Raw genomic sequence first — 17,573 nt, forward strand, 5'->3', positions numbered from 1 at the left:
AAGATACCTTCAGTGCCTAGTAATTACCAGGTAACCAGAAGGATGGGCTCACTACCTCCATCACAGGAAAAGGCTGCTTTGGCCAAATCTTGGCAAAGCAGCTTCTGTAACTATGGTGTTGTGCTTTAGAGCAGGAACTCTGGAATCAGATCATCTGGGACTTAGGTATGTGATCAATTTCTTTCACAAATTCACAAATGTGACAAATTCTGTGACCCAGTTCCCCAAAGTATAAATGGGATAATGGCACGGTCTCACTGGAAAAGTTATGTACTTTATTAACATTTACAAAGTGCTTATTTAGAACACAGTAAATACTGTTTGATAAATACGTTGCTTTATGATTAATACCCATAGCACATGTTTCTGATACCCCAAATCAGCATTTTTTGAGTGTTGCAGACTTCAGCTCCAGCAGCAATGGATAATTTCTCACAAGCTCAAATGCATCTCACTCTAACAAGCATCTACTTGTACACTGCCATCTTTCCACTCTCTGCCCCAAGAGGTGACTGAATTTCAGACCCGAAGAGAAAAATGGTGTTGCTGTTAACCTTCAGGTGAGCAATTCTCAGATGCATTCTGCTTGTCTGATGGGAGCAGGTCTTGATGGGAGCAAGTTCCTACTGCCCACAACAGGAATCTCAATAACACACTCTTATGTAGGCTTTTCCTCTTTCCCTCTCTCTCTCCTCTGATCCCTTAACTCCTGTTTCCTGCAACTGCTCTCCAATAATCTACCTGCACCCATGTCTTTATCTAAGGCTCTGCTTGCAGGAGAACTCAAACCAAGACATTAAGAAAAACAATTTAGAACAGTGCCTGATATATACAGACAAGTGCTGGATAAATTTTAACTACCATTCTTCAGAATAAAAGGAATCACTGTATTATTCCTAAATCTTTTTTTTTTTTAATGTTTATTTTTGAGAGAGACAGAGAGAGAGCGAGCGGGGGAGGAACAGAGAGGGATACACAGAATCCAAAGCAGGTTCCAGGCTCTGAGCTTTTGGCACAGAGGCGGACATGGGGGGTGGGGGGGGCAAACTCATGAGCCATGAGATCGTGACCTGAGCAAAAGTTGGGCTTAACCAACTGAGCCATCCAGGAGCCTCCCTAAATCCAATTAACAGACAATCAGGATGTATAACCTTAGCAAACACACTATCTGCATAAGGTAATGGGGCAAGAAAATACCTTCTGCATCCAACTATTATTTCCATCCACAATCTTATCAAGACAAATTACTATATAAGTTTTTAATGTTTGCCAATCTGCTAGGTGAGGAAAAGACTTCAAATATGATTGGCGTTCCTTTAATTACAAATGAGTTTGAAATCTTCCTACATATTATACTTCTAGACTGCACGTATTTTTTTTTACTGTAAAGGCATGTTCAAATCCTGTGCCCATTTTCTACTGATCGAACTACTAGTCTTCTTCTCAGGAATTTTCAAGAGCTTATGAACTGTCATGCAGTAAGAAAAAAATAAATAAATAAAAAGGTCTGTCATATACACTGTTTGGTGGGAATGTAAACTGATGTCACCTTTGTGAGGACAATTTAGCATTATCAAAATTTCATCCCACCCTTATGAATTTAAACTATGGTTGCATTCAGCTAACACACAAAGATACAAGTACAATGTTCACTACAGCACTATTTATGATAGCAAAAGAACAAACCTAAATACCAATACGGGGCATGGCCTTAAAATATGCAGCCACTAAAAATGTTTTCCATGTACCAATTGCAATGTATGGGCCTTGCTCAATCCTCGTGTATACGATTCAACTTTTAAAATATTGAGGCATGGGGGGCACCTGGGGTGGCTCACTTGGTTAAGTGTCTGACTCTTGATTCAGGCTCAGGTCATAATCTCACAGCTCGTGATTTCAAGCCCTGCTTCGGACTCTGTGCTAACAGTGCTGAGCCAGCTTGGGATTCTCTCTCTCTGTCTCTCCCCGCCCTCCCCCCGCCCGGCACTCATGCTCCTTCTCTCTCAAAATAAATAAATAAACATTAAAAAAATACTAAAAAATATTGAGACAATGGAGAAATTTAAATACTGACTAGCTATTTGATAATATCAAGGAATTACTATTATTCTGGAAAAGTGGGATTTAAGTGGATGAAAATACACCAAACAGGCTAAATATGAAAAGTGAGACAAGAGGTATAAACAAGGAAAATGAGTTAATCAACAGCTGGAATAAAGTCCGTGAGTATAAGTAAGAAGCATGTCTAAGAAAGGAAGAACAGTCAGAGACAAGGCTGAAATGGCACAGAATCCTAGAATCCTAGATACACTTTCATTTTAATTACAAGCAAATAGCATCAGGTAAGTGGTTTGCACTGATGCTGTGAGCAGATACTGGCAAAACCATGGTTATCTTATCTTGTGTAAGTAATTTGGAGACTTAGATACTGACTGGCTTTAAATTCAAGGCTAGAGCTCAGACTTTATCCACTTGGCAATAAAAAGTCATCAAACATTATAACACAGGAATAAGGGAAAGGATTTCATCAGGGTTATTATGTCTTAGCTGCTTAATAAGATGACTGTAAAGGCTGAAGTTTTACAGGAAAGACAATAAAATGTAGTAAGTAAACTAGTGAACTAGTTTAGACTATAAACCACGAAAATTGAGATTTTACACTCAAGTTGCTACAACTGGTCCATTAGTCATTAACAGAAAACTGAGGCTGGGAAGGTCACTGATGTGGCTGAGCAGCTGTGGGTAATGATGAGCTTCAACTTTAGATTTGTACAAGTGAAGTACTGGTGGGACATGTTAAGTTAGTTCCATAAATATTCAGTGAAATGTCCAGCAAAAAGCTCAGAAAAGATCACTTCTGAAGCTATTTTTGCAGCTACCAACAGGTACTGCTTAAAGGAAGCAACTGAAGTGGGGAAAATAACCAAACAAATAATAACAAATAAAAATTAAAATTAAAAAAGAACATAAAGGGGGAAAAGGAAGGCAAAACTTTTGAAGAAAGTTTTGTAGAAAGCTCTGTGCCCTCGAAGCCACATTTCCCTCCTCCCAACTTTTATAGTAACCAGGATAAACTAGGGTAATAAAAAGATTACTCACTGATTTCCAAATTCTGATGCTACAAAAAGGAAGCCTGTTTTAAGCACACACATGGCAGCAGCAACAGGCACAGTATCAAAATACTTGAGCCGAATCTCAGTAACCTGGAATGGAAAAAAAAGAGATTCTACTGTGTAGGCAAGTGAAGCTAGGCCACAGAAGGTAGCCCAGTATTGTAAGATAGCATAAGCAGAGTAGCAAGTAAAATATCATACTTAGTATCTAAACCAGGGGTTAGCAAACTAAGGCCCAGGACCAGCCATGCCTATTTACATACTTCCTATGAATGCTTCTGTGCCACAATGGCAGGGTTGAGTTGTTGAGACAGAGACTACGTGGCCCATATAAGCTGATGATGTTTACTACTGGGCCTCCACAACAAAATATGCCAATTCCTGAGCTAAACATATATAAAAAACTGCACAGCTGTTCACAGAACTCTGCCATAGGATAAAAACAGTAACAGTTCATGTGTATTACCAATTTTCAGGAGACAGGGAGAGCTTTCTCATTACTCACTAGAAGTGGCATTACTTGATCTCATATTATTTATATGAGATTACGAGACCAGGTATCTGTTAACTAGAGGAGAAAACCTACATTCATATACCCAATCCAAATTTAAAAAGCTTTGACACCTTACACAACCACTTTTTAAGTCATTCTGTTTCCATTTTATTAACTTGTAAAGTATTATTTGTCCTATCTCAAAGTAGTATTAAAGAACAAATGGTTCATAAAAACACTGTGTAAACCTTAAATGTACACAGAAATATCAGTTTTTCAGGGGCACCTGCCTGGCTCAGTCAGTTAAGTATCTGACTCTTCATTTTGACTCAGGTGGTAATGTCAGTTTGTGGGTTCAAGCCCTTCATCAGGCTCTGCGCTGGCAGAGGCTGCTTAGGATTCTCTCTCTCCCTCTCTACCCCTTCCCCTCTGTAAAAATAAATAAACCTAAAAAAATTTTTCTTTAAATATCACTTTTTGAAATAAGGTTATTTAAATATATTAAAATCAGTGTAGCAAGGGGCACCTAGATGGTTCAATTGGTTAAGCGTCCAACTTCGGCTCAGGTCATGATCTCACGGTTCAGGGGTTCGAGTCCTGTATTGGGCTCTGTGCTGACAGCTCAGGGCCTGGAGCCTGTTTGAGATTCTGTGTCTCCCTCCCTCTCTCTCGCTCTCTCTCTCTCTGCCCTCCCCCACTCACACTGTCGCACACATGCTCTCACGCTGTCTCAAAAATTAAACATTAAAAGGGGTGCTTGGGTGGTGGCTCAGTCAGTTAAGCCTCCAACTTCAGCTCAGGTCATGATCTCGCAGTTTGTGGGTTCCAGCCCCACACTGGGCTCTGTGCTAACAGCTCAGAGCCTGGAGCTTGCTTCAGATTCCATGTCTATTTGTCTCTCTGCCCCTCCCCCACTTGTGTGCTCTGTCTCTCAAAAATAAATGTTAAAAAAATAAAAATAAAAAATAAACATTAAAAAAAAATTTTTTAAATAAACTAAACCTAGCAAAAAGATTTTTTCATTTTTTCCTTCTCCCTCCATGATCTGCTTACCATATCTTCATCTGTCTCCAAAGTGATCTTGAAGATATCTCCCTGCTCAGTTTGGGCCAAAAAGAAGAACATCGATTTGGTCTTATGGGTGGCAGAGCAGACAAAAATCATTCCTCTTTCAGGGTCATCCAGGTCATTCTAGCAAAGTCAAACACAGAACAACTTAGAAATGAGTACTTCTTCTATAGGGAATTTAGCACTTTACCATAATACAGGCCACTCAACGTCTACAGGTACCTGGAACCTCTCTACACAAGCTTTGACCCAGAACAGCCTGCCAGCCAAAAAGTAAAGCACAAGAGCTAAAAATTATTATCTACTATAAATATATGACAAAGTCTCTGTACAAAAAAGCAGCCACAATTTCACTCTACATCCTGAATAAATGAGCAACATCAAGAACTTTCTCCAGAGAAAAATGTCAGAAAAAAGACATGAAATTTAAAGAGTCGTCATTTTAGGCTATGAAGAAGTCTCCTACGTGTCCACTCAGCACTATTCTATACCAACTTCCTAAGGCAGCTCCTGGACTATGATTTTAGATTTTTTTTTTCATGTTTCCAACATTTTCTATTTCCCTCACTGAGTCAGCTGTTCAAGGGCAAAACATGTTTTATACTTCTTTGCAGTCCCAAAGCCAAGTACAGTGCCTAGCAGTTAAGTGCTCAACAAATGTCTGATCAACCAAATCAAATTACTCACCACCCCTTACCAATAATTTATCTTGATAGATTTCTTCTCAGATTTTCTAAGATTTATGGACTCCTACTCAGGTATCATATATCAGATCAACTAAGACCTAAAAGGCTTAATCCCAGGTCCTATAAATTAATGTCAAAAAGTGATACGCTAATTTGGATATAAATTTAAAAAATAATGTTAATTTTAAAAATATATCAAAAAGATATAAAACCAGGGGTGAAAGAAGAGCTTGAGAAAGCAGAGATCAAACAAAATTAGCTGAAGCTGGATACACAGAGGTTCATTACACTTTACTTGTGCATATACTTAATAATTAATAATTTCCACAGTAAACTACTGAGATTAAAATCAGTAAAGCACCATTTTCAGGATGCCTGGGTGGCCCAGTTGGTTAAGTGTCCAACTCCTTTTTCTTTTTTTAGAGAAAGCAAAAGAGCGAGCAGGGGAGAGGTCACGAGGGAGAGAGTGAATGAGAGAAAAGAGAGAATCCCAAGCAGGCTCCACAATCCACTCCACTTGGGGCGCCTGGGTGGCTCAATCAGTTGAGCATCAGACTCTTGATTTCAAGTCAGGTCATGATCCCAGGGTCTTGGGAGCCCTGCATCAGGCTCCGTGCTGAGCACGAAGCCTGCTTGGGATTCTCTCTCTCTGCCCCTCCCCTGCTCACTCTCTCTCTCAAAATAAACATTTTAATAAATAAAATTAACAAAACACCATTTTCAACCACCAATGTAGTAACTGACCTGAGAGGAAAAGCATTGTGTGAAAAGATGCTGGAGAAAAGAATATTTACAGTCTCAAAATTCACCAGCAGATTCCACACCAACTACAAAAAGGAAAAGGTACCTTCACAATTAAGAAGCCCAGATGGACACTACCTTAAAGTGATCAATTTAACATCACCAAGGAGTCAAACTAACATTATGTGCCCCTAATGTGATATAGTGGGAAATGTGTCACTGCCTATGTAATAATTCTATCAAAAATATTAACAAGGATCTAACCATACAGAAAAAGATGAGACAAACTTCAAGAAAATTAGCCTAGACTCTTAAAAAAATGTCAGTATAATAAAAGATTAAAAGCAAACAAAGGTGAGGCAAAATAACCTAAAAGACAGTAAAGGTAGATATAAGGGAACTTTTGTGGACAATGAGAGAAATAAGCATATGAACTCTACATAAGATAACTGTATTACACAAAACAGTAAATTTCTTGAGCATGACCTTGGTAGTGTGGTTATGTAGGAAAATTTGTTTTTAGGAACTACATCTTAGGAGATTCTTAAAGTGTCACGACGACTGCAACTTATTAAATTGTTAGTTTTAAAAAGTATGTAATAGCTGTATCATACGAAAGAAAAGCTAAATATAGTATAATTTTAAATTGGGGAATCTTTTTCCTCTACATAAAAAGCAGAGATTCACTGTTCTATTCTTTGAAATTTCCTATGTTGGAACGCAAGGAAAAAAGACAAGCAATGGAAAACAATCTATCTCCAATAAATATGTCTGGCGTCTTCAAACCAGAAATTTGCAAGAATTTCAAACTGATAACATCCAGATTGTTCTGAAATAGAAACTGTTTTATGTTTTTAATTTTTTTTAATGTTTATTTATTTTTTAAGAGAGACAGAGAGCAAGAGATGGGGAGAGATGGAAGGGGACAGAGGATCCAAAGCAGGCTCTGCAGTGACAGCATAGAGCCTGATGTGGGGCCTGAATTCACAAACTGTGAAATCATGACCTGAGCCAAAGGCAGACGCTCAACCAACTGACCCACCCAGGCGCCCCTAGAAACTGTGTTTTTAATTCCTTTTCTCAAAGAATTTGTTTTGCTTTTACTAAAATACTTTACCAGCTTTATTAAAAATAAGATTTACAGGGGCACCTGGGTGCCTCAGTCAGTTGAGCGTCCAACTTCGGCTCAAGTTATGATTTCACAGTTTGTGGATTCCAGCCCCGTATCGGGCCCTGTGCTGACAGCTCAGAGCCTGGAGTCTGCTTCAGATTCTGGGTCTCCCTCCCTCTCTGCCCTACCCTGCTAGCGCTGTCCCTCTCCATCTCTCTCAAAAACAGACACTGGGGGGGGGAAGAAAAGGATTTACAGAGAAACTAAAACTTGATTAACACATAAACTAAAAGATTATACTATAATTATAAAAAATAAATTCATTTCACAAACACAAATATCTTATCCTATGGCAAAAATTTTTACCCGTCTCCTGGGAATTGGACAGCGGATATCTGGTTGGTCACCAAAGTTCTTATAGGTGATATAGTTTTCAGAGCAGATCAGCACTCCACTTGGACCATCTGACCCTCCGGGAACTATCAGAAGAAAACAGAACTTAGGAATGATTTAACATAACCACAAATTATAATTTCGTTTTCAATTCCTTCTCTCCTTCAGCACATCTTGGATGATGGTACAAGTAGCTGAGACTGAGACACATTCAATGGTTTGTTTTCCCTGATACTAGCCTAAGACAAGGATGGAGCACAGTTTCGACAATCTCAGCCTGTCCAGGTATCAGATAATGCATCTAAAATTTTTTGCTTGGAGCCCAAAACTCAGTTCTCATCTTCAGACCTATAATCCAACTGTATACTCTTACATGGATATTCCACAACAGTTTAAAAATGCATCGTATTCATAAACAAACTCGCATTCCTTCTCAAATCTGTTCCACCTCCTGGGTTCTCCATCTCAAGAGAATACCACTATTGACCAATAGAACCAGAAACCTGGGCATCACCCTTCCATTTTCTCCTAACCACAGCTCTATTGATTCTACCTCCTTAGCAGTGTTCATGCTGCTCATGCTGCCGATCTCTCGGGTTAGTGAAACAGCTTCCTAATGTAGCTTACGGTCTTATCCTCCATTTGATTAGCCAAAACATCAGCAAGTTATCTTTCCAAAATGCTCACCTTTAACAGGTTATTATTCCCTGGCTTTAAATCCTTCAGTAGCACAAAAATAAATAAAATAAGGGGCACCTGATTGGCTCAGTCAGTTGAACGTCCAATTTTGGCTCAGGTCATGATCTCACAGTTCATGAGTTTGAGCCCCTCATCGGGCTTGCTGCTGTCAGCCTGTCAGCACAGAGCCTGCTTTGGATCCTCTGTCCCTCCCCCCACTCATTCTCTTCCTTAAAAAAATAAAACATTAAAAAATAAGCAAATAAACAAAAATAAAATAAAATCCTTAGTAGGTACCTCCCCACCACTAACTATCTACCTCTAATCACAATGAGCTTCCAGTTTTTTGAATGAACCATGTTCTTTGTTGCACGTGGGCCTTTGTGCATCTTGTCCACATCAGAAACTCCTTCCTCATACCTAGCTAACTCCTAACTAATCCTCAGGTCTCAGCACAGAGGGCACTTCTCTAGGAAGATTCCTCTAACACAATCCTTTTCTTTCCTTGGTTTAGAGACCTCTCTCTCCTCAACCCTGTCTCGGCATTTGGCAAATACTCGGGCAATTTTTTTGTTAGTTACACATATTCACTAAACTTGATTTTGAATAAAGGAGACAACACATCTAATTTTTCACCACTGCAGTCCCAGGTCCCAGTAGACAGACTATGCACATATTGATCGTAGAGACTCAATAAAACATTGTTGAACAAATCAAACCCTTGTCAAAAAAACATGGTAATGTTACAGCACGTAATGAGATGCATAATCTATTTTCCAAGGTTCTTCTGTTTAACATATAGTCTCTAAGATTTAATGCTCAAAGACAAGTACTATGTTGTATTATTCTCCAAAATCCTCCCCCAACAACAGACATATATCACATTAGACATCAATACAAGTGCAAATGACTCAAAACATAAAGGAGTGGGATGACGATCTTTCCCAAGCCTACTGAAACTTAGCTGACCACAAAAACAGTCGTTTCCTTTAGTCTTTTAATATAATGAATTAAAAGTACACTGATGTTTTGGTTTTTTTTTTCAAAATTTTATTTTTAAGTAATGTCTACACCCAACATGGGACTGGAACTTACAACTCTTGAGATCAAGAGTTCAATGCTCCACTGACAGAGCCAGCCAGGCACCCCTGATACTGATTTTCTAACAGAGTATCTCTGAACTCCTACAAAAATCTTACTTAGCTATGATGCATTTAAAACACATACTTCAATTTACTACAATCTTAGGTTTTGGCATTTATAACTAGCATATAGTTTTTTTTGTTATTGTCCTTCCCAAGTTTTGGTATTTGTTATATTTAGGCTCATAGAGTGATACAAATGTTTCTTTTTTTCCTAATCTCTAGAGAAATTTAAGGTCCCTGAAAATTCTGGACCTTAAATCTTTTGGGGAAGATCTTTGACAACTGCTCCAATTTCTTTAATGGATGGTCTATTCAAGTGTCTTAATTTCTTCTTGGGTCAATTTGGTAACTGTTTTCAAAAATATTCCTGTTTCACCTAAGTTTTCAAATTCATGGACATACATACAATTTTAACTTGTTGGATTCGTCCATTTGTCTTTTCAAAGAATTAGGTTTTAATTTTCTTAATGAGAGCGAAAGACTACCTACAGCAAAAATATCAGCACACCTAACAGTAGTCGATATTCCAGGCTGAGGGCTGTCTCATCCTTTCTTCCTTACCCCCATTAGAAGAGTCAACCACTCTGAACTTTTAACCTCACCAAAACAGAGACAAGGCACCTAGACTTACTACAAATTACAGTTTCCAAACCCTTACATTAAGTAAATTCCCCTAAGTTTGTACATAAAATGTGCTAAGCAAAAAGGTACAGAGAAGCTCGGAGACAAAAATACCTGTAATAAGAAAGTTGCCATGTTCCTCCAAAGGTTCACTGTATTTTCGGACCACATGATTTAAACCAAGGTCTAACTCATAGAAAGTAAGCGTCTGCTGGGTATTAGCTGCTGCTTCCCCTGTGGGATCATTGTCTGCTTCCTATAGAGAAGTACATGAGCACAAACATGGCATCAGGATTCCTCCATCTACAAATGGGGAAGCAGAGGTCCACAACAGTTTACCAACGTTCACACTACTAGGTTAATGGCAGAGCTTACACAGGAACCTGGGTCTCCTGTGTAAGGGTTCTCCCTACTGCCTTCCATTCAAAGCAAAGAATGGTACGCCCCACCTTTCACTACCTCCCTGCAAAAAACATCCCACATACAGTTTCACTTCCTTTTTTAGACAACTCTTTCCAATAAATACCATTTTTATAGGGATACTGTTCAAATCAGAGTAAGGTATTATTACATAGTTAGGTGAGCTATGAAACATTTCAAAGAATCTTAGTAAGACATTTGGAAAACAGAAAATATCTGTTAGCAGAATTATAAAACATGCACAATGAAGAAACCAATCAGGAAAGCACTGAGGTGAGTGAAGAAACCCAAAGCAGGGTGGAAGGAGGGAGGAAAGGAGGGAGAGAAGGAGAGGAAGGATTCAAAGTCCCCATTACCTCATAATCCATTTCCAGACAAGCAAACATTGGATTTTCAAATCCTACATCTACTCCAACCACATGATATACTAAAGTGTTCGCTTTGTGGGCTTCCAAGGGAGATGAAATGGTAAGCCGGGCTGCAGCGTCTCTGTTCAAGATATATACCAATTTCTGTTTTTCAATGGCACCTGTAGATAAAGGAGACAAAACAAATAAAATTTCCAGAAAATGAAGAGGGGCTTACACAACAGCCAGACTCACATCACAATTATTCCTTTAAAATCATTAGTAGCCAGCACTAACTCTAACATAACTATATAAATTATATAACATAACTCTAACATAAGTATATTTAGCCTAAGATTTTGCTACCACAATAAACAACAGCATTTTATACCCCCTCCTTACTAATACAGACCTTAATATCCACTAACTCTTCAAAACTTTTTAGCATGCCTGAGATTTAACGATACTGGGAAACTAAAAGTTCATAAAAATTGCTGGCTTTATTCTCTGATTAGATCTAAAGTGTTGTAACTTGTCAGGGGGGGTTGCCCTCTGGAGGCCTGATCAGATACACATAATTTTCTTCAAGATATTTATCAGAGAAGAGACATGAATGTGAATCATCACTTCAGGCTGATGAAAGCAACCATATTCACTGCCTAATAATGTAAAATCATTTAGTTTCATCATAGGTTTTTGGCTACACGCAAAGAAATGGAAAACACACCTAATCCACCCAGACAGGAAATAGAAAAGGTATGTTAAGACTTCTCCCATTCTTTTAAAAGGAAAAGCAACTTTAAACCATGGTATTAACTGAAATAGGATCCAAACTTTACCCAGGTAAGGAATTTATTGGCATACTGCCAAGAGCACAGCATTGTTATCCTAAACTGAGCATCTGTAAGAATCAGAGATGCACTCAAAAGAGCAAGTCACTCACTAATCATAACAGCTCGCCCCTTGGGATCCACAGCTAAGAACTGGCCAGGAACAATGCGGCGGCATCCACTCTTGCCAAAGGTTTCTTGGTGAATTTTCTCAAACATATTCTTAGATGGCTGGTATTCCAGGATAACAATCCGACCTGAGTCACTGCCAACCACAATGTAGTCTTTGGTGCCACCCGTCAGCCTAAAGGCCATGAGTGACCGGATAACACCAAATACTTCCACAGTTAGTAGGGTGTGTACTTTGCCAGTGTTGGGGTCGGGACGAAGCAGCTCCAGTATCTTCCCACGGGAAACAACAATTTCCTGTTGTTTGGTTCCTAGATCACCAAAACAATAAAGATCACAATCAGAACTAGTCCAAAAAGTACCTGGATGGATCAAAATGCCACTCAAGACAAATAAAAAATTGAGTAAGTTGGGGTCTTGGTATTTTAAGTTTTCTTATTCCATTTCATTTCTAGAATTGGTATGATTTAACAAAAGCAGTTTCAAAGAAAAAAATTTTTTTTTTCCAAAGAGAGGTCATACAAGTTGAGGACAGGGGCAGAGGGAGAATCCTGAGCAGGCTCCATGCTTGTCACATAGCCCAATGCGGGCCTTAATCACACGACCCTGGGGTCCTGACCCAAGCCAAAATCAAGAGTCAGACACTCAACCAACTGGTCCATCCAGACCTCAAAGAACTTTTAAAACTGCAATCTAATATATACCATTTATTTCTAAACTCACCCCTAGAAAGCTCCCTTGCTTTCATAACCATAATCAACATGTCCAAACACCAATTTGCACCCATCTCGCCCTGCCTACTACATAATTCTATTGGGATATATTGTCATCAACTTTTAACTGAATGTTTAAAATAACTAAATTCCTGGGGCGTCTGGATAGCTTAGCGGGTTAAGCATCCGACTCTTGGTTTCAGCTCAGGTCATTATCTCACTGTCCTTGTGTCAAGTTCTGATAGCACAGAGGCTGCTTGAGATTTTCTCTCTCCCTCTCTCTGCCCGTCCTCACCCTGCAACTCAAGCACACTCTCTCAAAATAAATAAATAAACAAAATATAAAATAAATAAATTCCTTCTTCCCAAACCTCCTCTCTGGTCCCAACTAACCTGTTATCAATATTACTGTAATTTTCTCTGCCACCCAGGCTAGAAACTCATCTCCTTCTCTTTATATCTGTCCCTGCTGCCCTCGTACAGGTCTTCACTATCTAATGCCTAAATGCCTTCCTTTCCATCCCGTTTGCTCCATTCTCATTTGCTCAAGGACACCACTTATCAGGCCACCTTACTTTCGAAAGGTCCCTTGGGGATAGGATAAGATCAAGTACTTCAAACTGTTTTAGAGATTATCAACATTATATAAATGATGTTGTCTAAGGATTTAAGAAAATTTTTTTCTATAATATATTTCAGGAAAAAAATTTTGAATTTAAAAAAGGAATTTGAGGGGTACCTGGATGGCTCAGTCAGTTAAGCGTCCAACTTCGGCTCAGGTCATGAGCTCATGTTTTCTGAGTTCAAGCCCCGTGTCAGGCTCTGAACTCTCAGTGCAGAGCCTACTTTGGATCCTCTGTCTCCCACTCTCTCTGTCCCTCCCCCAAAACTCCCCCCCCCATCAAAAATAAACATTTGAAAAATAAATAAATAAGGAATTTAAAACATGAAACCAGTTAATATTGAAAATGTTAAATTCATAAAGATAATAACTGGAAGTCTTACCAGAGAAGTTGCCATGAATGGCAAAGCTGATGCCAGTGGCTCGCTGCAAGGTCAAGTTGTATAGAAACATGGTGGCAGCAACACTGAGACAGTCACAACTCCACAATCAGGCCTGTTATACCAAGTAAAACAAGCTAAGAGAACATAAAAGTAGAAAAATATCAGCTTGAAAACTTGTTTTAACAAACATTTCTGCAGAATGCAAAATGGTGCAGCCACTCTGGCAAACAGTATGGAGGTTCCTCAAAAAACTAAAAATAGAACTACCCTATGACCCAGCAATTGCACTACTAGGCATTTACCCAAGGGATACAGGTAAGCTGTTTCTAAGGGGCACACACACCCCAATGTCTATAGCCGCACTATCAACAATAGCCAAAGTATGGAAAGAGCCCAAATGTCCACCGATCGGTGAATGGATAAAGATCTGGTGCATATATACATATGTATACATATATATATATATATATATATATATATATATATATATATATACATACATACACACACACACACACACACACACAATGGAGTATTACTCGGTAATCAAAAAGAATGAGATCCTGCCATTTGCAACTACATGGGTGGAACTGGAGGGTACTATGCTAAGTGAAATTAGTCACTCAGAGAAAGTCAAATATCCCATGACTTCACTCATATGAGGACTTTAAGAGACAAAACAGATGAACATAAGGGAAGGGCAACAAAAATAATATAAAAACAGGGAGGGGGACAAAACCTGGAGACTCTTAAATATGGAGAACAAATTGAGGGTTGCTGGAGGGGTTGTGGGAGGTGAGATGGGCTAAATGGTAAGGGACATTAAGGAATCTTCTCCTGAAATCATTGTTGCGCTATATGCTAAGTAACTTAGATGTAAATTTAAAAAATAAAATAAAAACAAAAATAAAAATGATAGGGGAGCCGGTGACCCAGTCAGTTAAGCGTCCAACCAGCTCAGGTCTGATCTCACAGTTCATGAGTTCGAGCCCCACATTGGGCACTGTGCTGATAGCTCAGAGCCTGGAGCCTGCTCTGGATTCTGTGTCTCCTCTCTCTGACCCTCTCCCATTCACACTGTGTCTCTCTCTCAAAAATAAATGTTAAAAAAAATTTTTTAATTAAAAAAATAAAAAAATAGTAATAATAAAACGCTAAATAAAAAAAAAAAATTTCTATATAAGAACTTATGGATGAAGGTAGAACCCAGAGAGTAAGGCCTAGTGACAAACATATTTATAACTGGAGTGCATTCTACATTCCAGGCACTATGCTATAAACTTTTGTCTCTAATCTCACAAGAAATCTATAAATGACTCATTGTTACACTAATTATATAGCTGAGGAAATTGAGGTTAAGAAACTAAATCACCTGCCTGAGGTCACTAACAAGTGGGACTAACAAGCCACTAACAAAACGCTGGAATCCGTACCATTAATACAACACTATTTGCCTTTACAGTCACAGAAACTAAGCACCTCTACATTTATTTATTTTGCATAGGCTATACAAGCACTTGGTTCAAATTCTTAAAAAGCACAGCAAAAAGCTCCGTTCGGTACTCCTCCCTGGGAAAATCAGTTTTACTAACTTATGTATCATGTCCTTCCAGACATTTTCTACATTTGTAAGTGAGAATATAATACTATTATTTTCTCTTCTTTCTAACTAATGGTTGGGCACTATATATTGTACACTCACATTATCCTGCAACTTACTTTTTATTACTTTACCTTGGAGATAGCAATAAACAAAAGGCTCTCTCATTTTTATTTTCCAGCTGTGGAGTATTCCACTGAATGGGTATATAAGGATCATTTAGACAATACCCTACTGATAAACATTCAGGTTCCCAATCTCTTGCTATTATGAACATTGCTGCCAAGAAAATCCCTCCTCTATAGGTCATTTATACGTGTATGCAGAGATCTTTAATCTTTAATCTATCTTAATTTTTAATTAAGATTAATCCCTGTAAGTGAAACTGCAGTACTGAGAGATTCATACATTTGAAATGTGGATAGATATTGCCAAATTACCTTTCAAAGAAAGTTTACCAATCTATACCCCCAGAAATCTGAGTCCCTATTTCCCCACAACCAGACCTTGGCTAGATAAAAATGGTAACTTAAGTGTAGTCTCCATTTGCATCTCTTATCTAGCTCAATATTTGATGATTAAAATTTAAAATTTAAATCCATTCACCATCAAAAACTAAAACACTCAATTCCTGTTACTTCAGACCTCTCTAAGAGTGTACAGTCACAAAAAAGGATTCTTTTCATTCAACAGGACTAAAGAGTGCAAAAGCAAACTGATGTACCTTTCTTTACCATAAAATTACCTAAAACTACAGCTATGCAGTTATTGCTAGAAAAGTTTTTCAATTATTTACAGACAAAAAGCAAGAGATCTTGAAAAATCCAAAGTAATCACTATGTAATTAACATAAAAATTTGATTTTGTTAAATGAGAAAAGAAAATTATGAGTAAACGTTCTCATAAATAATAGTCACAGAAACGGTTTTTGCCCAACCCAGAAATGGTTGAGAGGAAAGGATCAAATCCTCCACTCTGGATATGGGTCCTGAAAGATGTAAATTTTTCTTCTTGAAACTAAGGAACATTTTTAATGTTCTTCTAGGATGGTAGTGAAGAAGGAAAGTGGAAAAAGAGAGTGGAGAAATGACCTACAAGAAGCAAAACAGCGAAAACGAACAGACACAGACATACACCCACATCCCCAGAAAGGCGTATACACTGTAAAAGTTCCAGGGAAAGTTGTTCTCAGCTTAAAGTCTGAGGGAAAAGAAGCAAAGAATAGATTATAATTGTTCTCAATTGAAAAGTAGTAATGTGGTCAATTTCATATTTAAAAAAAAGAAACAAGAAAAAAAGTGAATGTGATTCTCAAACAAAAGTAAATTTATTCTCTTGCATCCTCTGTGGTTATAAAATTTCAAACATCATTTCTGCAAAAACTGCAGTTATCAACAAAATTTATAATGAAACCCTATCATGTTGTCAACAAGATCCATGTTGCAGGATTGACTATACTAAATGTAAAGAAATGCTATTAAAAAGGGGGGGGGGGGGGAGTACAGGCCCCTTCCAAAAGCCCTGATAAGTTCCCCAGCCAACTCTACATTCTAACTCCTTAAGAACTCAATTTAGTTTCCAGTTCCTTTATAACTGATGACATCCGCTACAGTCTGTGAAGTTCATTTCCCTCAAACCTGGTTGGATTCAGGTTCCCCAATTATTCTTTCATCAGTAGCAGAAGTTGCATTTTGAAGGAAGCTCATTCTAAAACTACAACAACTATATACCAGGAACCACTAACAGCCAAAATGTGGTAAATTTTGTGATTTTCCCCACTTCTATCTCCTGTCTGTGACTACTTAAAAGCTGAGCCCGTGATTGCTGCCCCCATTTCTTCTTGCGCCAAAGGTACATCACCGCATTGAAACTCGCAATGTCTTCAAAATAAATATTATTGTCACACTTTATACATGATAAAACTGAAAAATCAGTGGAGGAAACAGTTACCCCATTACCAAAACACAAATTCAAAACAGGGTCTTGGCTCCAAAAACTGTTTCCGTTATTTACGCTTTTAACACGCTGGGTCGTCCCACCTTACAGTTAGTGTGTCCTTTACGTCCGTCTTGCCCCAGCTCACACCTCCTCCAAGGGCAAAAAGCTGGGCGAATTCTAGAAATCTTATTTTGACCCAGGCTTCGTTCCCCCCTTGTAGAGAAGTGGGAAACGACTCCTGAAAGCCATTTTCGTACCCAAGCGTTCCCCTCCACCTCCTCCTCGTCCTTTGCCGGGACCTTACGGGCCTAGGCTGCTTTAAAGACCTCTGCCAAGCGTTCAGCTAACCTTCCTACATAGCCGTTCTCTGCCTCCCCAAGCCCGGGGAAGTCGGAAGGCTGCTTCTTTACCCTGCCTCAGGAAGGATGGCGTGGATATCCGACAGATGCTGAATTCCTTCAAGGCCTAGGCCACCGCCAACTTCAACCCGCCAGGCTCCGCCATTAGCTCTTAAAGCAGGGACCTTAAAGCGGGCCCGCGAC

At 38.8% G+C, this 17,573-nt stretch overlaps 1 protein-coding gene and 2 non-coding genes across 4 annotated transcripts in view; all 3 read right to left on the reverse strand.

Moving 5' to 3' along the window:
- SF3B3 (splicing factor 3b subunit 3) overlaps positions 1-17,570 on the reverse strand; it is a 47,737-nt gene extending 30,167 nt beyond the window's left edge. Inside the window, exons 1-8 of one of the 2 annotated variants that reach the window (XM_058708532.1) lie at positions 17,442-17,570; positions 13,494-13,627; positions 11,760-12,086; positions 10,826-10,998; positions 10,164-10,305; positions 7,579-7,691; positions 4,660-4,797; positions 3,100-3,203 (exon numbers count right to left, since the gene is read on the reverse strand). In XM_058708532.1, the coding sequence (XP_058564515.1) occupies positions 3,100-3,203; positions 4,660-4,797; positions 7,579-7,691; positions 10,164-10,305; positions 10,826-10,998; positions 11,760-12,086; positions 13,494-13,563 (1,067 nt within the window). In that variant the 5' untranslated portion in view covers positions 13,564-13,627; positions 17,442-17,570. The remainder of the gene's footprint in view (positions 1-3,099; positions 3,204-4,659; positions 4,798-7,578; positions 7,692-10,163; positions 10,306-10,825; positions 10,999-11,759; positions 12,087-13,493; positions 13,628-17,441) is intronic. The other variant, XM_058708533.1, reaches the window with a different exon arrangement.
- LOC131500520 (small nucleolar RNA SNORD111) lies at positions 5,033-5,124 on the reverse strand. The gene has a single exon (XR_009256335.1). It is a non-coding gene; the product is annotated as a small nucleolar RNA SNORD111 (small nucleolar RNA).
- On the reverse strand, positions 11,373-11,452 carry LOC131500518 (small nucleolar RNA SNORD111). The gene has a single exon (XR_009256333.1). It is a non-coding gene; the product is annotated as a small nucleolar RNA SNORD111 (small nucleolar RNA).
- Positions 17,571-17,573: the final 3 nt, after the last annotated feature.

This window comes from Neofelis nebulosa, chromosome 17 (assembly GCF_028018385.1).
Source record: "Neofelis nebulosa isolate mNeoNeb1 chromosome 17, mNeoNeb1.pri, whole genome shotgun sequence".
NCBI classification, from domain to species: Eukaryota; Metazoa; Chordata; class Mammalia; order Carnivora; family Felidae; genus Neofelis; species Neofelis nebulosa.